Here is a 24,189-nt window from a genome sequence, read left to right as displayed (position 1 = left end):
TCTTAAAATGAGGTTCTCTTGTATGTGTTTTACTCAGAATGTAATACAATGGAAAGATATTTGCTCTATGGTAAAAGCAGCATATATCATTTCTGTAGGAGTGCACATATGTCCAGCCAACATGTGCAGTGAAGAAAGAAAAACATTAAAGCATGAACAGCTTTGAGTAATCCCCCTTTTACCCCAGGTTTGGTGTTATCCTAATTTTATTTTTTTGTACTGTAAAAGCTGCACAAACTTGTAGAGACCAGAGTTAAGAGCCATACAATTACTAGCAGTTAACTTTCGTTTCTGATACTTCTGCTGCCCATCTGTTCCTAGGAAACAAACCCCTTCGTGTTGTCCCTGGTCAGCAGCTACGAACTGCAGCACAGTGACAACTGACACTCCTTCCTCGTTCTCCTCCTTCTGGGGTCCTTCTGTTGCTTCCTTCCAGCTGTCCCGGTCCCTGGTTGGACGGACAGCAGGCCTCCCATGCGGTACTGCTGGGGTCCAGATGGGGTGATGCGGTAAACCTGTACCTTAGTGCCACGGGCAGGGTCCAACACATTCGGTTGCACAAAATACGGAGTCAAGTTATTACAGAGCTAGTGAAGTGACTGGGTGAGCCTGTTAGGGAGGGTGGGAGCGCCCCTGCCCTCCCGGCATGTTGTATCTGTGCCATCATGTGGATTCAACGTATTCAGCTACAAGCACATTCTCGGGTAAGGAACGGCAAAGAGCCGGTAGGAAGGATTACAGAGGACTTTTTGTTTCCCTTGAAGGATATGAAGTGTGAAGAAAAAGATGAACGGCATGCCTTGGGCCAGCCTCTCTGGCTCGGGGAGAAGCAGACTGGACTGTGATCGTCCAGACACGGAAATGAAGCAGCTGCTGGGGTAGCAGGGGCTGGGCCTTCATTCCTGGAGCTAGGATCAGAATCCAGGTGGAAGGCTGGGACTCCTCCCACCTCTCCCTCCTGAGTCTGCAGCCTGTTCTCATTCCGGCTTATAGAACACTTAGGTTTGCTCTACCACTTCGGGCAGAGCTAAGCAAAAAAAAAAAAAAAAAGAAAGAAAAAAAATCCTGATCACAATGAGATGAAAATAAGCAGATTTGTAAAGAGAAATTTATTGCTAAAAATAAAGCAGCTGCAGTTTTTCCAAGGGAACACTGTCACCACAGGAACCTCGGTAACAAAATGTGTATCTCCTTTGTTCCTGAACTGCTGCCTTCTTCCATATTCTAAGTTTTACTTTAAGTTAAATGATGTGGCATCTGACCCCTTCCTGATCAATCTGAAGACTGAGTTGGGCTACACTGGGACAGAGACTTCAGGTGCTGTAGGTGAGTGTCTACCAGGGGTTCATGCGTCAGGAACATGGGTTGATAAGAAGACACGAAGGCCGTGGGCTGAAGCTCTGGAAGGTCCAAGGATCCTGGAGAAGAAAATTCCTTCAGTTCCATTGCTGCCTGGGAGACTCAGGGGACTGATCCCACGCGTGAATGTCCTTTCAGTACCTAACACTCTTGCCCCTGTCAGCCTAATTTTGCCCTTGCTTGGTAAGATAGGACAGAAATCGACTTTTATGACAAAGAAAACTGTGGCCAAAATAGATTAAGTGTTTTGTCTAGGGTTATATAGTATACAGACAAAAAGTGACGATTTTAATTCTATGATTTCTAGTCCAGAGCTCTGCCTATGTGACCCAATGCCAGATCCCCTGAGAGCTCCACCCATCTGTGGGAGGGAACCCACCCAACACAGGCAGGACCAAGGCCATCATCTGCTCCCCTTCACTTCACATGAAATTCTTGTCCTGAGCAGTCAACTTTCCCCTGCAGTTCTGCTTAGGTCTGTTTTAAGTGGGAAAACGAGAAAGCCTGGTTTCTCTGTGGGCCCTGCCTCACTGTGACGGCAGCCGCTCCCTGTCACCCCTGCAAGTGCTGCTGGAGAGCCCCGCAGGGCGGCCCATCCTCATACTTGGGAGTCTCCGTGGTCCCGGCAGCGTAAGTTTCTATCACTTACTGCCCAGCTCTCTGGAGTACTCCGCTACCCATGAGGAGCAGACAGTAGTCTAAAAATAGTCAATTTTCAAACCGGGAAGGGAAAACTAAGCTACCTTGCAGAATGGGATCAGTACGATCTTCATCAAAGGCCTGTCTCTGAAAGGCTTCAAAGCTTATACTTGCATCATCCTCTGGCGGTCCCTGGGGCGGCTGCCCATCTCCAGGTTTCCATATATCAAACTTCACCCACTGGTAACTGCAGGATCAAAGGGCATCGTTATCAAGAGCTGTCTGTTAGCCACAATAACCCATTCTTACTTCCAAAGAGATCAGGTATGTTTTTTCTGTAATCTTTCCCATATGTATCTAAGAATCACATTAATGAAAACACTAAGAGAAGATAGGAACATTTAGTGACACGTTATCCTGCAGGATTTCCCAACCCTTTTGCTGTCATGGTACACACAGAAAATGATAATTCTAGTACAGTGGGGTACTGCCTTCTGCCCCTTGTCCAGAGGGCTAGGAGGACCAATACTGAGGCACACAAAGGAGCAAGCCTGCTTTGAAGACGGAAGCAGAACACAGCGTAACAACGAGCAAAGCAGTAACTTACTTGATACATTTTCGAGCTCCTGGACAACTCTGGATCAGGTTGTGAATAGTTGGGTGAGAAAACCCAAAAAAGTCAGCTCCAGATGGAAGCAGGTTGGGCATTAGTTTCCCCCTAAATAGGAGAGGGAGGATGGTAGTTTCAAAGTTTAGAGGGAGATGAGAATGGCTTTAGGAATGGAATGTGGGTATGAATGCAGAGAACAAACTTTCTTGACTTGGATACTCTGGAGAAATCCATTGGATTTCTGGTAAAAAATCTAAATGATGCAGGATAGCTTTCTATAAAATTAGGGATCTCCATACATTAAAAGCAAGGAAAATCTCGTACCACAAGTGACCTATTTAGACAGTCTTCAAGCTTCAACTTACATAGTAATACTTATGGTCTTGAGCAGTTCTGCATGACAGGCATCTGCAGAAGAGGTGACAATGGCATTCTGGGGGTCATCTTCGGGAACAATTTCAAACTGAGAAAGATAAAGGAGCAATGAGATCAACTTTGAAAGAGGGAATAGTAGAAAGCCACACTACTTCTATAACTATTTCTTCACTCTAGCACTTGAAGCTGATGTATATGATATTAGAAGGTGGGTCCAATTTCCTAGAGTGCCGTTACAAATTCAAACAAATCCAAGAAAACACAGAGTCCTTTAACTGTTTCAGTTCTAAACACCTTGTGACTGCTCTCCACAAGTCCACACTTAATTTGTTACACACCTTTCCTATCCACTTACTTACATCTATAAGTACAAATACAAATGGTACTTTAAAAATACATGAACAATAGGGGGCGCCTGGGTGGCTCAGTCGGTTAAGCGTCCAACTTTAGCTCAGGTTATGATCTCATGGTCCGTGGGTTTGAGCCCCGCATCAGGCCCTGTGCTGACAGCTCAGAACCTGGCGCCTGCTTAAGATTCTGTGTCTCCCTCTCTCTCTGCCCCTTCCCTGCTCATGCTTTCTCTCTCTCAAAAATGAATAAAAAATTTTTAGCAAAATTAAAAGAAAAAATAACATGAACAATATACAAATTATGGAAAGAGCTTAAACGTTCATCAACTGATGAATGGATAAAGATGTGGTTTATATATAAAATGGAATACTACTTGACAACGAGAAACAATGCAATCCTGCCATTTGCAGCAATGTGGATGGAACTGGAAAGTATTATGCTGAGTGAAATAAGCCAGTCAGAGAAAGACAGATATCATGTTTTCACTCGTATGTAGATCTTGAGAAAATTAACAGAAGACCATAGAGGAAGGGAAGGGGGGAAAATAGTTACAAACAGAGAGGGAGGGAGGCAAACCATAAGAGACTCTTAAATACAGAGAACGAACTGAGGGTTGATGTGGGGGCGGGGGGGGGGGGGGGAGAGGGGAAAATGGGTGATGGGTACTGAGGAGGGCACTTGTTGGGATGAGCACTGGGTGTTGTATGTAAGCAATGAACCACGGGAATCTACCCCCAAAACCAAGAACACACTTTACACACTGTATGTTAGTCATTTTGATAGTAAATTATATTTAAAAAATAAACAAAAATACATGAGATCAAATAAGATAATTTAATCTTATATTTACTTTGTAATATTTAGGAGGAATAAGGCCATTCTGACTCCAAGCCCCATTTTTTAAATTGCAAAATATCTTGACTATATACATAAAAAATAACTCTCAACTCGAAATTCTAATACTGAAGAATTTTTGCCAAGAAAGTATTTTTGTAATAAATACTATCTAGCCAACTTAATTCCTTGACCAGTTTTCTCTAAGTTCAATGAATTTTTGCATAGAAAATACTTAGCCAATTAAATTCCCTGACTAGTGTTCTTTTCATAAAGTTCAGTTAAACAGTATCCATTTTTCCAAAGAAGACCTAAGATGGCCAACAGACGCAAGAAAAGATGCTCAACATCACTCATCATCAGGGAAATACAAATCAAAACTACAGTGAGCTATCACCTCACATCTGTAAGAATGGCCAAATTTAACAATACAGGAAACAAAAGGTGTTGGTGAGGATGTGGAGAAAGGGAAACCTTAACACTGCTGGTGGGAATGCAACCTGATGCAGCCACTCTGGAAAATGGTATGGAGGTTCCTCAAAAAATTAAAACTAGAACTACCCTACAACCCAGCAACTGCACTACGAGGTATTTATCCAAAGGATACAAAAATACTGATTTGAAGAGGCACATGCACCCCGATGCTTCTGGAAAGAGCCAAATGTCGTCCATTGGCTGATGAATGGATAAAGAAGATGTGGTAGATACACACGGTGGAATACTACTCAGCCATCGAAAGAATGAAATCTTGCCATTTGCCAACATGGAGCTACAGTGTATTTTGCTAAGCGAAGTAAGTCCATCAGAGAAAGACAAATACCATATGATTTCACTAATGTGTGGAATTTAAGAAACAAAACAGATGAACATAGGGGAAAGAAAAAGAGAGGCAAACCATAAAACAGACTCTTAATTCTGGAAAATTGAGGGTTGCTAGAGGGAACATGGGTGGGAGATGGGTTAAATGCAGGATGGGTATTTAGGAGGGCACTTGTGATGAGCACCGGGTGTTATATGCATGTGATGGAATCACTAAATTCTACTCCTGAAACCAATACTACACTGTGTGTTAGCTAACTAGAATTTAAATAAAAACTTAAAAACCAAAACAGTATCCCGTTTTTCAATGTTTACCTTAATAAAATTATCCCAAACAGGATTTACTTATTTTCTGTATATTTTCTGTATATTTTCTTTTTTTTTATTTTTTTTAATTTTTAAAAAAAATTTTTTTTTTTCAACGTTTATTTATTTTTGGGACAGAGAGAGACAGAGCATGAATGGGGGAGGGGCAGAGAGAGAGGGAGACACAGAATCGGAAACAGGCTCCAGGCTCTGAGCCAGCAGCCCAGAGCCTGACGCGGGGCTCGAACTCACGGACCGCGAGATCGTGACCTGGCTGAAGTCGGACGCTTAACCAACTGCGCCACCCAGGCGCCCCTATTTTCTGTATATTTTCAAAGAATATACAGTGATTAATCATTTTTTAGAATCCAAAATATACTTTACTGAGTATGGCTTCTCCTGCTGTTAGTTTTCTTCTGCAGTTATTACTTCAATTTTACTGTAGCAAATTTTAGAGCTCTTTTATTTTTGTCAATAATAATTATCTTGTAGTTTTAGTCAGTGGTTTTGTTACTTCAACTAATGACATATGTTGCAAATTTAAGATACTGAGGGTTTATATTTATTTCTCAGCTAATTTATGGAAAAAACTGTGAGCAATTGTCTTCAAATATTCCAGGACTGCTCTCTTTTCGGTACTGGTCATGTCAATTCCAATCTTTTTTTTTTTTTTTTTTTTTAATTTAGTTTGAAAGAGAGATAGACAGTGAGTGGGGGAGGGGCAGACAGAGAGGGAGACAGAGAATCCCAAGCAGGCTCACTGTCAGCACAGAGCCTGATCTCACAAACCATGAGATCATGACTTGAGTTGAAATCAAGAGTCAGTCCCATGCTTAACTGAGTTCCCCAGGCACCCCAAATTCCAATCTTTTATACTGTGTGCACACTATTCTATTTTGCACAAAGAGCAATTAAAAGGCAAAAATCTCATATTTTGGTCTCACAGAGCTTTCCCTGTTAGTATGTGTAACTGTACTTCATTCTTTCAACTGCTACATGACGTAAGGTGGATAAATCTTAATTTTTTTTTTTTTTAATTAATTTTGGGACAGAGAGAGACAGAGCATGAACGGGGGAGGGGCAGAGAGAGAGGGAGACACAGAATCCGAAGCAGGCTCCAGGCTCCGAGCCATCAGCCCAGAGCCCGACGTGGGGCTCGAACTCACGGACCGCGAGATCGTGACCTGGCTGAAGTCGGACGCTTAACCGACTGCGCCACCCAGGCGCCCCGGATAAATCTTAATTTTTAACCATTCTCCTCCTGATGGGCATTTCAGCAATTTCTAATTTCTTGCCATTACAAACAATACCATAATGTAGATTGTTACATGTAACTCTTTTGTTCACATTTGCACATCTCTCTAGGAAATACTTCAACACCTAGCAGTATCCTGGGTCAAAGGATACACATACCAAACTTGTTGATATTGCCAAGTTGCCTTCCAAAAGACTGCAAGTTTTCACTCAAGCTAATGCTTACTTGTTTTCCTACACTCTGGCCAACACTCAATATTACCAATCTCTCTGCTGTTTGCCTATGAGCAAAATCGTTTTATCTCCATTTCTCTAATTGCTAATGAGGTCCGTTCTTACCAACCATCTGCACAGTTTCAACTGATACCTGTTGTATTTGATTGCTTTTTGTATTTGAGCAGAGGAACACTTTATCTGGATATTAATCCACTGCTACATACTTTGTTCCTTTTTTTTTTGCTTGAGTTTTAACTTGGATTATGTATCTTTTGTTGTCATTAAGTCTTTAACAGTCCAATCTATTCTCCTTCATAGTGTCCACATTTCATGCCTCACTCAAGAAAAGCTTTCACCTCACTCTAAGATTATAAAAATATTCTTCCATATTTTCTTTTAAGATATAGTATGAAACATTCTATAAAGCTAAAGAAATTAAAGTTCATATTAGCATTTATAGACAAAGAGATGAAAAAGAATTGTCTACATACTTTTAGTATATACTAGAGATAACACTTGATGTTAGTTGGAAAAAAATTAAGGCTCACAATATACCTGAAAATAATGTCCAGAAGGATTAATCAGCTAAAAAACAAAGCAAAGCAAAACACCTAAAACCCACACAAACTCTTCTTTTCACAAATATTTTAGCAATTTGTCTTCAAGGAAATTAAGAACCAGTTTGTCAATATCCATGACAATTCTATTAGAATTATTAGATTTGTACTGAATTTATAAATTTGTTATAAATAAATATGGTATACTACTACCATAGGAGTCTGTTGCAGTACTTTATTTTTACTTTATTATTACTTTTTAAATTTTTTTTTTTTGAGAGAGAGACAGAGCATGAGCAGAGGAGGGGCAGAGAGAGAGGGAAGCACAGAATCCGAAGCAGGCTCCAGGCTCTGAGCTGTCAGCACAGAGCCCGACATGGGGCTCGAACCCACGAACCCTCAGACTGTGATCTGAGCCAAAGTCAGATGCTGAACTGACTGAGCTGCTCAGGTGCCCCCTGTTACAGTACTTTCTAAACAGAACTCCTGCACGGCCAGGTCATCTGAACACTCAGATGCATCTAACAGCACTCTAACCAGGAGAGGAGCGATGCAGTATTATCCACATGTGGCAGCAGGCTCTCAGCTTCTGCTTCGAGGTTCCCTTCCCTGTGTCTACTTGCTTCCACCCAACTTTCTAGTGATCTGTAACATCAGACAGAGAAGTCTGGAACTTTGAAACTGGTTTATTTTTTTCCCAATGACCAGAGGTGACGGGTGGGGAAAATGAACTCCCTTGCATCACAACAGCGAGAAGGATGAACAAAAGTATTTGATAAGACTAAGGTTCGGGGCGCCTGGGTGGCTCAGTTGGTTGAGCATCCAACTTCGGCTCAGGTCCTGATCTCATGGTTAATGAGTTCAAGGCCTGCGTTGGGCTCTGTGCTGACAACTCAGAGCCTGAAGCCTGTTTCGGATTCTGTGTCTCCCTCTTTCTCTGCCCCTCCCCGCTCACACTCACTTTCTGAGACAGAGTGTGTTTATTTATTTCTCTCTGTCTCAGAAATAAATAAACGTTAAAAAAAATTGTTTTAAAAAGACTAAGGTTCACATCTCCCAGGTCCTTAAGAGTGTATGCGACCAGAAACCAATATGCAGTTTCTTTGCTACCTCCATTTTTGTCCTACTTGAAATGGCAGAATATCAAATTAATCTTTCTTGTATATAGGCCTGCACTTCACAAATAAGCATGCTTGCTCAGCCTCCCACAGTCACCATAGCAAAAGTACAAGGAGCAGGGTTCAAAGGGAAGGGCCTCAGTATGAGAGTCGGACAGACAGACTCAAATCCCAGCTCAAGCACTTATTAACAAAGGTTTGACTTGGGGCCAATCGCTTTTCTGCATCTTGGCATTACCCAAATGGTTATTATACAGCATGTACTGGGAGTGTCAGAACGGGTGATAACTAGTAAGTGGCTGTCACAGAGAAGGGTCTCAAAAAACAAAACAAAACAAAACAAACCCAGTAGCAGTTAATCGAGTGGGTACCTGGGGCTGCATGCCACCATCCTTGATCTGACAGGTATACAGACACTTCTGGTCTGGGCACTTCATGCTGGCATATATCCGAGTACTGCAGTAGCCAACAGGGTAGATGGCACTCTCATCATGGAAGCCAGGTCGGTCGGTGATGATCTATAAAAAAGATTCCCCCACTCTGCGACTGAGGCCACTAGAGAATTCAGAAGTCCAGTGTACGGTGGTAGCCTTTAAAACCACTTTGGGGCCGCAAAGAGTGACTCGAATCACAGAGAGAAAGTGTGTCAGCTGCGCAGCAGACAAAACTGACCTGGTTTCCTAGGGACTGGAGATTTTCTGGGGTTGGTCTGGATCAGCAAGGGGCTGCTGCTGATGGGAACAGGGAGGGAAGGCTCAACCCCATTCCCATATTTCTGATTCTCCTCTCTATATATCGCTGGTCTCACTCACCTCCCCCAGGCTATATACTGTTAGACCCCCCAGTCCGATGGGGAACACAGGCCGTCCTGAGGGATCCAGGGCAATGGGCTGAACCAGCTTGCGAGCACCTCCCTCCATTTTCTTTTTCTTGGATGTTTTCTTCAGAACTGAAACGCAAATCTGGGGTCACCCACTTTAAGCCCCTCCCAATGCTGAGGGGAAGGGAAAAATTTACACGTGAATGCTAAGAACAATACGCCAATCCTGGTTCTGTACACTCGCTGAATGGGCACATGGGACTTTTCCCCCAAAGCCCGGAGTATCTTTTTAACCCACCCACCTGGCAATGGCTAATTTTAGTATCAATGCTGAGGACCTAAAAGCCTTGCAGTTTTTAAGGCGTCTTCATTTATCAGATCAGAAATTTCCCAAGCCATCCGTGTGCTCAAAAGGCCACCTAGCCCATTTCCCTGCCTCTAGGAAACACTGAACTGAAGGCAACCCAGAGAGTTGGGGGTGTGGGAGAAGGGGGAGGCCTTAGCCTGCTCCCTTCCATTTAACCAGGTCTGACTAGAATTCCTCCACCCAATGTGGCTCTAATACACTTTCTTTCCAAGGGCTATTAGGGCAGCTAAGGGACCAAATGAGGGTTTAAGAATATCTGTGGCCGTGTGTGTCCACCAGTTAGTACCAGGTCTTTGTCATTAGTCGTGGAGCCACCGGGACAACTATCGTCTCCCCAAGGTACCTTCCAGTTTGTTGTTCTCTTTGCCTTTTTCTTTTTTCTCCTTCTTGGATTTCTTCCCAAACGGTTCCTCAGCCCCAGCGCTGGGCCCAGAGATGGGCCCAGCTCCCTGTATGGCTCCCACAGAGCCGGCCACGCCGTAAGTTAGGGGCACACTGGAGCTGTGGGAAGGCGCTGCGGCCTGTACCTCGCTTTCAGTTAGAGCCTGAAGCTGGAGGAGCTTCTTTAGCAAATACCTGAGGTTGGGAAGGAAAGGGAGCGAGGTATGAACTATTTTATCTCAATTCAGTATTTTACTTAAGTACTGGAAAAGCCAGAATTATATAAAGATTATTACACTCATAAAAATAAGGTTCTTCTTGGACCCAGGGAATAAGAGGCTCCAGAGGACACTTCCTCAAGAAGCCAAAGATAAGGACTGTAGTTTATCTCTCTTGCATTTGGAGGGTTCCTCTACCTTGATGTTGAAAGGTATTATGCTTCTGAAGGGAACGTACCACGATCTCCTTAGGTATGAATTATGCATACCCACTGTGCTTTGCACAGAATATAGTACATACTGAATAAATATCTGTGGAATGAGAGGTAGTTTCTTTTATCCCTTGTCTTTTGTAACTGGGCAGTTATAAGAAGATAGCTTATGAGATGTGGCAAGAGGGCCGTGTCAGAAAGGTGAATAGAGGTGCTGTCTCGTCACCACGGTCCAACACGACTTGGGTAAATGGGAACCAAAACCGGAGGTTGTGAGTTTCTCTGCATTGATCAGAGCCAATGGGCTGTGTAATACATAAAAATTCCACTGGAGAAAAATCCCCAGAGCAGTAACACCATATCAATCACTGAAAATGGGATTCTGAACACAACACGAAGGCAGCTCACCGTCTTTCTTCTTTTGCTTTAAGAAATTTTTCCTCAAGACGAGCAATTTCATCACAAATAGCAGCATTTTCCTTTAAGAAAAAATTTTTGGATATAATCACATATAGAGAATAAAAGATCAAAGTATTACGCTGGGAAGAGAAGCTATGTTTCAAACCAAGAAGTCTGTGTTGCTGGGTGAGAGGAACAAGTTAATCTACCCTGCAGACCAACTATTAAGAAAACCTATACGTAAAGGTAGAGTCAAATTCCATTATGGGCAAGGTCATTACATAATTTATTGAAACTGGGGCACCTCAGAGTGAAAAAGGGGTGCTATTAATTATTATTCCAGAATAGTATGGTAGACTAGGATTGCCGTAGGCGAACCAAGATGTATGATCACCCTAGTTAGGGTAGACTTTGGCAGAGAAAAGGGCATCCTGCTGAAATCCATATAGGCTTCAATTTAAACCGTACAAATATGAGAAATGTCCATTCCCAAGTGCCTTGACTCTTGGGGAGATAACAAAACCAAGCTTTGCTAATCCCAAAACACCCATGCAATATGAACCTTAAAAGGACAACTGGACAAAATAAAATCAACTCTGGTATGCAAAATTCTTAAAACTTCATAATCTACTTATATGTGTATTCAAGTGTCATCTGACTCTCTGACTCAAGCTATTTCCCAAGCATCAGTTGTAAAGGAAATATTCTCATCTGGACATTCCTCAAGTGAGAACTCAAAATTTGAATGTTCAAAGCGATATCCCTTTTCTTCACAAAGCCTATTTCAAGTACTTGAATGGAATCAACATCTTAAGAACACAGACTTTAGGGATATCCGACATGTAGAGCATAAAAGAAAATGAGCGGTCAATTAAATATCAAGTCCTCTTAATTCTACTTTTTTCATGTCTCTCCAGTGCACACAGCCAGTGCTAAATAAATGCTTTGGGAATGAATGTTCTAATTTCCAAACCTTTCCTTATGCTTCTAAAAAAGCGGAGATATGTGCAAACTTGTGGTAGAAAGAAGAGTTTAAGGTGGTGATTCAGACACGGAGGCACATTTGAAAAGTGAGGACTCCATTCCCTATTTCCCAGCACTGAGGCAAGCTTGAGCAAGCCAGAATGCCAGAACACAAAGTTGTGGCTGGCAGGTCAGTTCACTTATTCAATGAATTCAGTGCCTCTACAATAAAAGAACAGCAGAAATATTTGAGAGACTAGAGAGGTTAGAAGGGGGCGGGGGTGGGGGGTATTATTGAAAGTTTTGTGAGCCTGTTTAGGGCAGAGGTCTGTTATGCGGATTTGGGGTGCTTGGGAAATAAGGCTGTGTAGTCGAAGTATTGAAGACACTAGGACCAGGAATCAGGGCTGGGACACAGCGCCCTTGCACAAGTCATCTCTTGGGGTTTCGGTGATGCCATTTTTAAAAACAGTGCCTCACTCTAGGGTTCTCTTGAGAATCAAACGCCTTTCCAAGAGTTTCGTGGTAAGAACGATGACTGAAACCGACTGGCACATCTTCCAGATGTCAAGCACTTTACTTTCCTCAATTAAATCTTCACGACTCTGAAAGGCAGTTTAGCTCTCTTCAGGAAACAGAAGAGTACAGAAATTAGCTAAGGTGCCCAAGGACACAAGGCTAACGAGAAGTAACGTGTACTGCAAAAGCTAACACTACTGATTCGGCCACTCTGGGAGGGGAACGGTGTGGGGAAAGATTTCGCGAATTAGGAGTGTCGAGGCGGAGAAGGGCCGAGCGACACTCTGACTCACAAACACGGTGGCTTTGGCTGCTTTGCGCAGCCGCAGGTACTTGAGCCGGTACTTCTCGTTCTGGCTCTTCTTCGGGAGCTTTTTCATCCTGGCCTTGCTGGACTGCAGCGGGGCCCGCGGAGAGGAGGCCGGGCCGCCCAGCAGGCTCATCGTCCGGCCCCGCTACGGGGCCTCCAGGGCGCGGCCGGCATCGGCTCCCAGGCCGAGGAGCGCCGGCTTCGTCTCGTCTGGGTTGCCGGAAGCCGGCTTCTTAGGAATCTACCCCTCCAGAACTTTCCCAAGGCGAAAGGCCGGGCCAGAAGTCCGGCAACCGACCTCGGCCACCGGACCTCCCAGCACTTCCGCGTCTGCCTCGGAAGTAAGCCCCGCCCGGAAGTTACGTAACGGCGCCGGCCGCGAGTAACTTCCGGGACTCTGAGCCTGGGGTGGTCTGGGATGTGCGGATCTGCGGTCTGGAGCAGGGAGGGGCGGGTGCAGGCCACCGAAGAGCAGACTCAGTGTCTCGCTGCTGTGTCCTTAGCTGAGGAGTATTACTGTGGAGCTAACGGCTAAAAGCCCCGAAATCTTGCCGGCGCGAATCTCCCACACGCTCCCCCAGCCCACCGCGTTTCAGCTCCAGTTTTCCACACTCCCTAACGGGTCTTCCCGAAATGTGGGACGCACTTGAAAGCCTGTGTTGGGACTGCGGCTTTCCAGTATACAGCTCGCATAAAGGTTTCCCGAAAGCCTATGAGGCCGAGATTTAACTAGGATCTGGGACAACACTGGTGACTAGAAAAAAGGCTTCTGCCCCTTCAAGTTAGGCTCTAATAGGGAAGAGAAGAGTTTTAATAACGAGCTAGCACTAAGTAGGCACTCAGTAAATGTTTCCCTGATGAAACCAAAAGTATGTTTCTGGACCTCTACCTATATTAACTTAGCGCTAACTTTGTAACCAAGGTCTATCTAAAATCCTCAAATAAGGAGGGTAGGCAATTTTTTGGAGGCAGTGCTGGTAAATGCTCAGGTCTGGAAGACAAAACGCTTGTTTTTTTTTGTTGTTGTTGTTTGTTTGCTTTTTTTTTTTTTAAGTTTACTTTTGAGACAGAGGCAGAGAGAAGGGAGAGAGAATCCCAAGCAGGCTCAGTCAGCACTGTCAGCACGGAGCCCGAAGTTGGGCTCCAATTCATGAACCGTGAGATCACGGCCTGAGCCAAAGTCAGGAGTTGGATGCTCAAAAGGCTTGTATTCTTATTCCAGCAATGCCACTAACTAGCTGAATAAGCCTGTGTGTCACAGGTTTTTCCGTTGAAAACTGAATATACTATTTAGAATAAGGGAGGTTAGTGAGGGTTCTAAACTGGTGTAAAATATAATTACCGTTAGACAGTCAAAATGTGGACTTCTGGAGTTGTATATGGAAATTAAAGAAAGTATGTACATAGTTAAAACAAATTCAGTGAATTACTGGAGAAAAATGTAGCACTAATGTGTGTAAGTAACAATCAGAGTTCAAAAAAAGGTTTCGAATTGATGACCCAGCTATTTCATTTCTGATTATTGTAAAAATAGTGACAGGGTCAAGACAAAATGGTTTTCACACAGAAGTCTAATGAAAGTTCTTTCATATCCTTCCATAATGAAAGCTGCCCTTGTTGCATGTGGCTGAGTTTTAACAGAGCAACTCTTCAGGATGCCAGTGTGCTTTCACAGCCATACTCAAGGCAGCCATAATAGATACATTTTTGGAAACTGCCAGGAATATTTTCTGCCCACAAAATATCCACAATCAAATATCCACAATCATGTCTTTGCTAGTGTAGGTTGGCTCTTGGAAACTGAGAAAAGATAATTGAGTGACAGGAAGAGATTTTTTTTTTTTTAAACCTATTTGCAGGGGCGCCTGCAAATAGGCGCTTGGTTGGTTAAGCCTCTGACTTGGGCTCAGGTCATGATCTCACCCTGCATCGTTAGAGCCCTGCATCCGGCTATGTGCTGACAGCTCAGAGCTTGGAGCCTACAGCCTGCTTCAGATTCTTTGTCTCCCTCTGTCTCTGCCCCTCCCCCGTTTACGCTCTGTCTCTCTCTCTCAAAAATAAACATTTAAAAAATTTAAAAAGGGGCGCCTGGGTGGCGCAGTCGGTTAAGCGTCCGACTTCAGCCAGGTCACGATCTCACCGTCCGTGAGTTCGAGCCCCGCGTCGGGCTCTGGGCTGGCGGCTCAGAGCCTGGAGCCTGTTTCCGATTCTGTGTCTCCCTCTCTCTCTGCCCCTCGCCCTTTCATGCTCTGTCTCTCTCTGTCCCAAAAATAAATAAACGTTGAAAAAAAAATTAAAAAAAAATTTAAAAAAAAACCTATTTGCCAACTGCGTGATTTATTTGCTGTTCATCTGTATTTTGTCTTTGCAGGCTTTGTGATCTGACTTTATTTTCATTGTTCCTCTTCATATACAGGTTTCATACCTAGTGGGAGGGAAAGTGTGTTCATTCCTTTAGTTTTCAAGCTGCTCTAGCCAATGGATTTCAGTGGAATTTGCATTACAATATGACTTTTTCTTCAGTAGAAACGTTTCTTTACAATTTATAAAGCATTTTGGGCAAGTTTTAGAAATTTAGAAAATATAGTACAAAGAAGCTTTTAAAAAAATCCATAATGTTGCCACATAAGGTGAGCCACTTTTATTTTATTTTTTTATTTTAATTTTTTTCAGTATATGAAATTTATTGTCAAATTGGTTTCCGTACAACACCCAGTGAAGGAGAGCCACTTTTAACATTTGTATGTGTTTAATACCTTCATGCATTTTCATATATGTTAGATAATGTTTCCTTTTTGTTCACTGACCTTTATTATCATTTTGTGGTGTTATTATGATTTCTTTATAAGCATAATTACAACTTTTTTTATTAATGTTTTTTTTTTTTGAGAGACAGAGACAGAGCGGGAGCATAAACATAATTTTAAATGAATGCTTAATATTCCAGTTACGGCATAATAATTTTACATGATTACTTCCATGTTGTTTGGCTTTTTGCTCAGCAATTGCTGTGGAGTGCATCTCTGTGCACAAAGTTTTTATTAATGTTTATTTTTGAGAGAGAGGTACAGAGTGCGAGTGGGGGAGGGGCAGAGAGCGAGAGACACAGAATCCGAAGCAGGCTCCAGGCTCCGAGCTGTCAGCATGGAGCCTGATGCGGAGCTTGAACTCACAAACTGCGAGATCATGACCTGAGCTGAAGTCAGACACTCAGTCGACTGAGCCAGCCACTTGCCCCACAAAGCTTTTTTTATACAAGATTATTTAGGGGCTGGGTCTGTGTGCTCCAAACAATGTAACATGGTTGAGCAAAATTCAGTCACTTACTTATTCAGATTAATACTTATTTAGTGCCCACTATGATACAACCTTCAGGAAACTTGTTAAAGAGGAAAAGGCAAATGAGTGGGCAATATTCATACAGTGTAAGAATTTTTATCTCAGAGGTAGGTATTGAATGATATGGCAGCACATAATTAGGGAAGAGGGGAGGAGATAGGGAAGCCTTCTTGCAGGAAATAGGTCTGGGCAGACTCAGAAGGAGAGCTGGTGGACAGCCAGTGAAGAACGGGGGAGGGCATCTTGGGCAGTGAAACAGCATATTCAAAGGCTCAGCGTTGTGAGAAGCATGGGAGCAATGTAATTTTTCTGCTTACCTACATGAAGAAGGGTCTAAATGGTGCATACAAAAATTCTCTGAAGAAATATGCAGCTCTATAAATGAAATATCAAATGAGAGACAGCATGGTATCGTGGGCTGGGCAGGGCCTCGGAAGTCAGATCAAGGTTCCATTAAATTCAGATGTAGGAATGGAAGTTAGAAGCTAAGAGGGGGTAATAAAGAAGAGAGAGAAAGGGCCCAACAGCACTTTCCTGTCTTTCCCATTTAGTTCTAATGGTCACTATTCAGTGACTGGCTGTAAGTGGAGGAGGTGTGGCATCTCCTGGAGTATTCGAAGCACGCCTGGGCCCCTCAAGAGTTGTGAAGAAGCCCATAATCCCAGCCCTTGGCGAAGTGGTCCCTGGTTTAGATGATGAAGAAAACCCAGAGCTCCACCCCTAGCTGATGCATGGCCCCGGCCTCGTTCTATGCTGGCCTAACCCCCAAAAGCAGATAACAAGGTCCTGCCATCATTGTCTTCTATCCCACTCTGCAGGCCACACAGGACTTGGGCAAGGTCAATGACTTCCATAAAGCAAGCTGGCAAGTTCCTAGGATTTCAGGCCACACCTGAAGCATTTCACATTTTTATTCACTTAACAGATTGCCCTTTTGCTCTTTGGGTTGAGCTGAGCGTGCATTCCAGAAGGGCAATGGAGTGCATATACTGAAAAGAACGTGCCTCCATAAATAGCCTTTAGCACCTTCTTTCCTTATAGAATGTCTAGACTTCAGCTGAGTTTTAGGTGTTTTTTTCCCCCCTATCCTCATAGAATGCTCTAGATCTAATTTTTTAGTTCTTTGACTCTTCAGCTCTAACTTTCAGATTTGTTTTCATGCGTTGATTTTATCTTCTCACCTTTAGGAAAACATGATACAGGATGTGATTCAGCTGAATCCACACTTAGCATTTCTAAAGCGGGTATTTTTGTACCTTAGTGTGTGAGGCTTGTGAAGAAGGAGAGAGATTTTTACTTTCCATAAAATTTCTTGCTCCACGGTTTTTTAACTAGGGGTTTTCATCACACACCCTTTGGGTGAGATGTTTAGGTTTTGTGGGTTCTAAGCCAGCCAATAATGTCATGAAATCGACCACTGTGTCAATGTTGTGCTTCTGGGTGGTCGTGTCCTTCAAAACACATAAGACACTCAACCAACTAAAAGAGTTGAGTTCAGAGATGTTGGCTCGGAGGAAAAGGAGGATCACATTGAGATCATTGATGGGGCATCCCAGCATCTTTCTGCTGAGGAGATCGAAAGCTGGCAGCATCTCATAGATGGATAGGAGCCGTTTGTCCCACCGACATAGTCGTGTGAGGTTGTATATTATCACTGGAACCAATAGGGTGTATATTGTTAAACTGGAGAGACTAACAATTTGCAAAATGGACAGAGAGGTCAGCCTGCATGTGATCAGATGGGGCACGTGGGTCTCATCACTTAGGAGGCCTGTCTTGATGGAACAGCTGAATTCCTCTTGGAAGAAGACATCCAGGTGGAAGTGGCCAAGGTACAGGTAGATGGCTGAGGTGAAGAGGAGCAGGAGGGAGTTCCTCAGGAGGTAGGTGGCCACCAGGGAATGTGAGCGCTGCTTACAGGCCAGGTACCGCTCTAGCAAGGGGAATTCAAAGTATCGTTCTTTCCGAGCCCTGGGCAGGGGAAGAAAGGAGGCAGGGTGAGGAGAGACCATTTGGAACCATATCTGAGAGAGCCACGTGGGGCAGCAATGGAATCTGTGTATGCCACGTGGCATTCTTGGCTCACATGAAAGTCTGCCTTCCTGGAGCATAACCACCCCTCTCCCTAAAGAGACGTGTGAGTATTTCTTAATTTTCCAGCTGATGAGTGCAATGTGGTCAACCCAGGGAATGATCAGTGAATAACAAATGGCCACACTGGATTTCTGCCCAGCAGAGCAGACTAAACCTGTAAGCCGAAACAGGATCCTTAGGAAGCAATAAGCGTATTAAATTAGCACTGGACGGGGAGTCTAAATAACCACGTTCTGGTGCTTGGTCTGTATACTGTGTGTATGATTTTTAGGCCAACCCACCCATTTTATGACAATAAACATGCTAACAAATATTTGTTGAGAGCTGTGGTGTTCAGGCACATGTAAGCCAGTCTCTGCTCTGAAGGAGCTTACAGGCCGCCTTGTGGGGAAGGGGCGGATAAGGTACGCCAATAGGAAATAATAGTAGTGCTTGATTTGTTGCTAAAATGGTGGATACAAACCACGGTGTTGTACAAGTTAGGAGAGAGGTACCAGCACGGGCTGGAGTGTTCAGAAACCTTTATGGAGAATATTGTCTTGGAGCTGGATGGAGAGGTGGATGGAGTTCAGAAAGACACACAGGAGAGGAACGTTTTTCAGAGGATAGAGAATGTGCACACACACAAGACAGAATATGCTTCCAAAGCTCAGTTCAACGCTCCTGTTGGTGGAGCCTACCTCGGCTGCCCTATTTAAAATGGCACCACTCCACAACCTTGCAGCTTTCCTGACCCCCATACTTGGCTTTGCTCCCCCGCTCCCATACCACTTATCTTCTGCCATATCATTTGCTATGTGTTGTGTTTATTTGTTGTCTCTTTCCCCTCCGTAGAATGTGAGTCCCTATATGGGTAGGTATACCTTTGTCCCCTCCCCACCCCTGCCTCTGACACACACAAGGCACACTGATGGGTCTGGAGCACCCAGAACAGTGCCGGGGCCACAGCAAATTAGGCATGAATGGCTAATCAGGAGAAGAGGAGGAGACTGCCTGGGTAAAGTGGGAGGTTTCTGTCACTTGGTGGTCAGAGGTGTGAAAAAGTAGAGGGCCTTGGGAAAATGTGTGGGAGAATTTGCGTTTTTTCCTGCAGGCATGGGGGGAGGTTCTGAGCAGGGGAATGGTATACAAAAGTGGTACATTAGAGAGATTAACCCCTTTGTGACGCAGGATGTTCACCTATAAACTAAGGAAGAGTCCTTTCTGTCCTCCCTGTACAGAAATGATGGAAAGTTAGTGAGATGGTGTGTTAAACTCTTTGGGTTCATGAGAAGGACAGTACAGAGGATAGTTTGACGATGACCCTGCACGCCATGTTAACGCTCAACTGAGGCCTTCAGAAAAGGGTGGGAGAGACAACTCACTTCTCCAGCTCATCCCAGAAAACATGGGGGTCTGAGCTTTTCTGCCGGATCTTCAACATGTGCTGCACCAGGCGGATGGAACGATTGTAGGATTTGTCCAGTTCGCTGATGATGAAGAGCAGATCCGAGCTGAGGGCCGGCTGGGCTGCATACTGCCACAGCAGAACAGGCAGGTACATGACCACAGCCAAGGCCAGCAGGGAGTAGGGCAGGGCCTGTGGGGTGAGAGTGAGCTGAGGAGGGGGCCCCAGTGTGTAGAGAGAGCTCTGAGAGAGGGGCTCTCATTCCCTGCTTCCTGCGTCGGGGAAGGAAGGTGGTGGGGGGAATGAGCCACCACACGCCCAGGACGTAAGGCTGTCTACTGACCTGGCTGAGTATGTTGAAGCCCAGAGGAGAAGGTTTGCTGAATCTCCATGTTCCCCAGCTGCACTCCTCAGATCTGGGGTCTGTGTAGGTATGTAGGAGCCCAGGGAGGACAAGGGGAGGGAGAGGGATATAAGGAGAGAAAGAGGGAGACAGAAGGTGGGGGAGAGCGACAGAGAACCACGAGAGTCCCTCCGTTCCCCATGCATGTTAGCCTGGGTCGCTAAGCAGAGACCATGGCCAGCAGTGGTCATGGCATCACATCCTAGGGGAGAGTGTCCGCCTTCTTAATCTTCCACCTCTCTTTCTTTGACTCCTCCAAGTTCTTATCTCCAGACACCCAGAGTCTGTTAGCTTTCAAAGTCCACTCAGGGGCCTCAACATGGCTGACTTTGGCTTAGACCCTCCAGAGAGGGGATCAAATCCCATAGCCTCCACGCTGCCTTCCTCGGTTCCTCTCGTGTGCAGTTGTGTTTTCATCTCTGCGTTCGTGGCTGTGCCAAACGACACCACCAGGCACTGTCTTGGAATACTTTGGGGCTATTCCTGTTCTGTATGTATCAAGCTGACGTTGACGAATGGGTGAGTCTTGTGTCCTCAACTACACAATTTACCACCTGAGGTAAGGGACTTTTCCCTACCACACCCAACAGGGGTTGGGCCACTATTTTACCCACAGTAAAAACTCAACTTGTTTTTTTTTTGTTTTTTTTTAACGTTTTTATTTTTGAGACAGTGAGAGACAGAGCATGAATGGGGGAGGGGCAGAGAGAGAGGGAGACACAGAATCGGAAGCAGGCTCCAGGCTCTGAGCCATCAGCCCAGAGCCCGACGCGGGGCTCGAACTCACGGACCGTGAGATCGTGACCTGAGCTGAAGTCGGACGCTTAACCGACTGAGCCACCCAGGCGCCCCACAAAACTCAACTTGTTAAAGGCTTTTAAAGCTCATTTGTGCCAGGTGCTTGACATGCATTATTTCATTTGCTCTTCACAAAGATGCTATCAGGTAGGTACTATTAGTATCTCTATTTTACAGGTAAGAAAATTGAGGCATGAAAAGGTTAAGTAAGCTGTACAGGGTTATACATCTCGTGGATGGCTGAGCAGGATCAGGAACTAGGCAGTCTGATTTAGGAGCTCATAAGAACTACTTGACTGTAGCTTCTCCTGAACAACGGTTGCCTTTTATTTTGGAGGAGAATTTGAGGAAAAAGAGGGAGGATGCATATTTGGTTGCAGCTAGATGGAAGAAAGTGTGTGTGTGTGCGTGTGTGTGTTTCTGAACTAAACACGAGAGACATGTTAGGAAAACTATACTAATCCACGAGAAAAATTAGAACCTTTTCATTCCTGTTCTAAGACATGGCATTTCTTGAAGATAAGCATCACCCCCAGAGATTCTGTTTCAGTAGGTTTGAAGTGGAACCAGAGAATCTGGGTTTAAAGAGCTCTCAGGCAATCCTGGCGGTCAGACAGTTTGACTCTTTTCACATTTGAATCCCCTCTGCAGTATCTTGCCCTTGTTGCCATCTGGATCCTGTTTGAACACTTCCACTGACAGACACCCCATGAACTCTTTCCATTAAGTCTGTAGTTTTGCCTGGGTCCCAGACCTGTGTGGCCTTTTGAGGCCTTGTAAATTGTCATAACTTAAAAATGTCACCAGTGACTTCCAATTCAACATTGTGAATTGGACACACACGTGACTTCTGCTCCCTCACGAAGCCCCACTAGCATGGCACTAAAGGGATAAAAAAGACATAATTCTCCAAGGGCAAGGAAAACGGGAGACAAGAGCAAGAAAGTGTTGCAAACTGGAAAGCAGTCGTCTGCTAGAAAATAGCAGCCTGTTTGGGGGGGTAGGGAGATGGGAGTTGAGGCAGGCCAAGCAAGCTGTTTTTGCACCACAGAACTAGAAAGACTCAAGAGTTGCAGATATGAGGTACGTCTGAAAATGGGGGTACAGGTGGGGTTGCAAACAGGAATACTGAAAAAACAGGCCCACAGATCTTCCCTATAATATGATGCACTTGTCAAGTGACTGCCCTTTCTTTTTTTTTTTTTTTTAAATTTTTTTTTCAACGTTTATTTATTTTTGGGACAGAGAGAGACAGAGAGAGACAGAGCATGAACGGGGGAGGGGCAGAGAGAGAGGGAGACACAGAATCGGAAACATGCTCCAGGCTCCGAGCCATCAGCCCAGAGCCCGACGCGGGGCTCGAACTCACGGACCGCGAGATCGTGACCTGGCTGAAGTCGGACGCCTAACCGACTGCGCCACCCAGGCGCCCCGTGACTGCCCTTTCCATCCACTGGCAGAATCAATCCGCCTGTGGTTTGCTCTTTGGAAACATTAAACCAAAGAGTTTCTGCACTTGGGTCCATTGAGGGCAGGGGAACAAACTTGAGAACCATGTTAGTTGAATGAATACTGAGTGCTGAGACCCACAGTTGAGTCCCTAGAGTGTTGGTAACCGAGTTTAATACCAACTGCCACCCTAGATCCACACAATTAACGATCCAGCGATGCTTTTTGGGAATCAGCCCAAGAGAAAGGATTACAGATACCGATATTTGAGGTTTTCCCAGCGAAATGGCCTGAAGGGTTCACTGTAAACAGAAGGCTGCTGGTCAGCCAGCCTCACCCATAGGCACAAAGCTTCCAATCAGATAAAAGTGGGCAACCAAAGATCACCAGACATTTGAAGAAACATGAGAGTCAATGACAAAAGAAAAAAAAAAAAAAACATGGGGTGGGGCGGCAAAGAGGCAAGAGAGAAGATAATGGTGTGGTTCTAGCCTGCTCCACCCTGCCACGAAGCAGCCTGATGGAGCCCAGCTTACTTTACCTTGTGAGGCCACAGGGATTTCATCTTGTTCTGGCCAAGCTCATCCTGTTCGTGGTGAATAAGTGAGTCCCAGCAGGAACCGTCCACGTAGGCGGCCTGCCGGATGCTGAAGTTACTGGGAGAGAAGCATCGGATGGGGGGCCCTGGAATAAGAACACAGCTTGGAGGCAGCCTGGAGTTGGGAGTGGAGGAATGGGGACCCAGAGGACTGTCAGCTGAGAGCCTTCCAGGGGATGCCTCCAGAGCTCCGCCAGTTTTTTTTTATCTGGCAGGCACTTTCTGATTCCCAGGCCCCAGTTTCAGGTTGTGCACTGCAGCGTCACCATAGGCCTGTTTGGCTCAGCTCCCTTATTGCACTGGCTCCCCTTTGACGTGGGTTCTTCCCTCTCAAAGCTTCCCTTGGAGTCCCGGACATGCGGGCAGCAGGGGCGCCCCACACTCCTGTGGTTTGGTGGTGACTTCTCCTTCCTGAGAGAACTGGCATCTTTTAGGTTCTAAAATTTAGAGGATTAATGGCCTGTTTCTGAGCCCAATCAAGGGAAAGGGTGAGCAGGAGGTCCTGAAAGGGAACGGGCTCGGAGGGAGAGTTTTGTTTTTCCATGATTCTCCAGAGAGAGGTGGAAGGGGGAACCAAGGGTTCTCTCCATCTTGTGGGGGAACGAAGAGGCAGTGGGAGGTTGACATACCTCTTTGGGAAACAGTAAGCTAATCGTATAGCCAGAAAAGAAAGCCAGAAATCCCAATCCTCAGGAAGTCCACCTTTTCTTTAATAGAGGTAGGAAATTTGCTGAGTTAATCTAGTGCCTAGAACACCAGGTCTGTGTGTTTGTTAATGTGTGTGTGTGTGTGTGTGTGTGTGTGTGTGTGGCCACGGGCTGTGGGAAAGAAGGAATGGATTTATTTAGCACCTATGATATGTCAGTCTTTTAACATATGTCCTTAAATCAGAAACCCTGGAGGTGGAGAGTAGGCAGAAGGCTCTGAGACAGTAAGAGACTCATCTAAAGCATGGCCAACTAAGACCTTTAGCGGTCCTAGGTCCTGAAAAGATTATGGAGCCCTGATCTCTCTAGATCCATATGAAAATCAAAATAAAAGTTTAATTATTGCAGTGACATAAAATATATTAATACCGAAATTAAAGCTACATATTTTTACTACAAAAGTTTGGAAATGGTTTTCAAAATTTTTGGTGCCTCTGCTCTGCTGGTGCCCTAAATTCATGCATAGTCTGCTTTTTGGGTAATGCCCAGGCCAAAGTCATGACACCTGGACAATATGGGAGCCACTTCGGAGTCCATGCAAAGAGTGAAACAAAGTGGGGTCTCTCATACACTGGGTCTTGGAAGCTACTTACCGGAAGAGAACTCCTGGGCAAATGCTAGGGACATCAGCAACAAGGGGAAGCCCACAGCTATGAACTTGACCATGCGGTCCAGGGGAAGTTCCAGGTGCAGTCCTTTGAGGCGGGGTCCCCTACGGTCGGGCAGCAGGGCATCTGATAGCATGTACTCTGCAGCTGTGTGTGCGAGTGACATGGTGCCGCTGACC

General features: G+C 44.8%; 2 protein-coding genes across 2 annotated transcripts; both read right to left on the bottom strand.

Moving 5' to 3' along the window:
* Nucleotides 1-253: 253 nt before the first annotated feature.
* On the bottom strand, nt 254-12,959 carry TBRG1 (transforming growth factor beta regulator 1). Its single transcript, XM_047071064.1, has 9 exons — nt 12,611-12,959; nt 10,845-10,915; nt 9,969-10,201; nt 9,251-9,387; nt 8,810-8,956; nt 2,974-3,071; nt 2,606-2,716; nt 2,103-2,245; nt 254-1,418 (listed from the first exon to the last, which is right to left on the bottom strand). The coding sequence occupies exons 1-9, from the start codon at nt 12,758-12,760 to the stop codon at nt 1,273-1,275; spliced, it is 1,236 nt and encodes a 411-aa protein (XP_046927020.1). The 5' UTR covers nt 12,761-12,959; the 3' UTR covers nt 254-1,272.
* A 4,338-nt stretch (nt 12,960-17,297) lies between these two features.
* PANX3 (pannexin 3) lies at nt 17,298-24,176 on the bottom strand. Its single transcript, XM_047070363.1, has 4 exons — nt 23,996-24,176; nt 22,639-22,781; nt 19,425-19,639; nt 17,298-17,937 (listed from the first exon to the last, which is right to left on the bottom strand). Exons 1-4 carry the CDS (start codon nt 24,174-24,176, stop codon nt 17,298-17,300), a joined length of 1,179 nt encoding a protein of 392 aa, XP_046926319.1.
* Nucleotides 24,177-24,189: the final 13 nt, after the last annotated feature.

Source organism: Lynx rufus, unplaced genomic scaffold (assembly GCF_022079265.1).
Source record: "Lynx rufus isolate CCGP_SWC_20201006 ecotype Redwood Valley unplaced genomic scaffold, mLynRuf1.p SCAF_9, whole genome shotgun sequence".
Lineage (NCBI taxonomy): Eukaryota > Metazoa > Chordata > Mammalia > Carnivora > Felidae > Lynx > Lynx rufus.
This window is presented reverse-complemented; position numbering and strand designations above follow the sequence as displayed.

What these genes read in the sequence shown, in the direction of transcription:
- TBRG1 (XM_047071064.1), bottom strand. Translation starts at nt 12,760, where the DNA reads ATGAGCCTGCTGGGCGGCCCGGCCTCCTCTCCGCGGGCCCCGCTGCAG. An exon ending in AGAGAACAACAAACTGGAAG is followed by an intron (nt 9,388 to 9,968) that starts GTACCTTGGGGA and finishes TTTGCGTTTCAG; the next exon opens with TTCTGAAGAAAACATCCAAG. An exon ending in GGAGCTCGAAAATGTATCAA is followed by an intron (nt 2,246 to 2,605) that starts GTAAGTTACTGC and finishes TTGATCCTGCAG; the next exon opens with TTACCAGTGGGTGAAGTTTG.
- PANX3 (XM_047070363.1), bottom strand. Translation starts at nt 24,176, where the DNA reads ATGTCACTCGCACACACAGCTGCAGAGTACATGCTATCAGATGCCCTG. An exon ending in TGCCCAGGAGTTCTCTTCCG is followed by an intron (nt 22,782 to 23,995) that starts GTAAGTAGCTTC and finishes TTCTTATTCCAG; the next exon opens with GGCCCCCCATCCGATGCTTC. An exon ending in TTCTGGGATGAGCTGGAGAA is followed by an intron (nt 17,938 to 19,424) that starts GTGAGTTGTCTC and finishes TCCCCTGCCCAG; the next exon opens with GGCTCGGAAAGAACGATACT.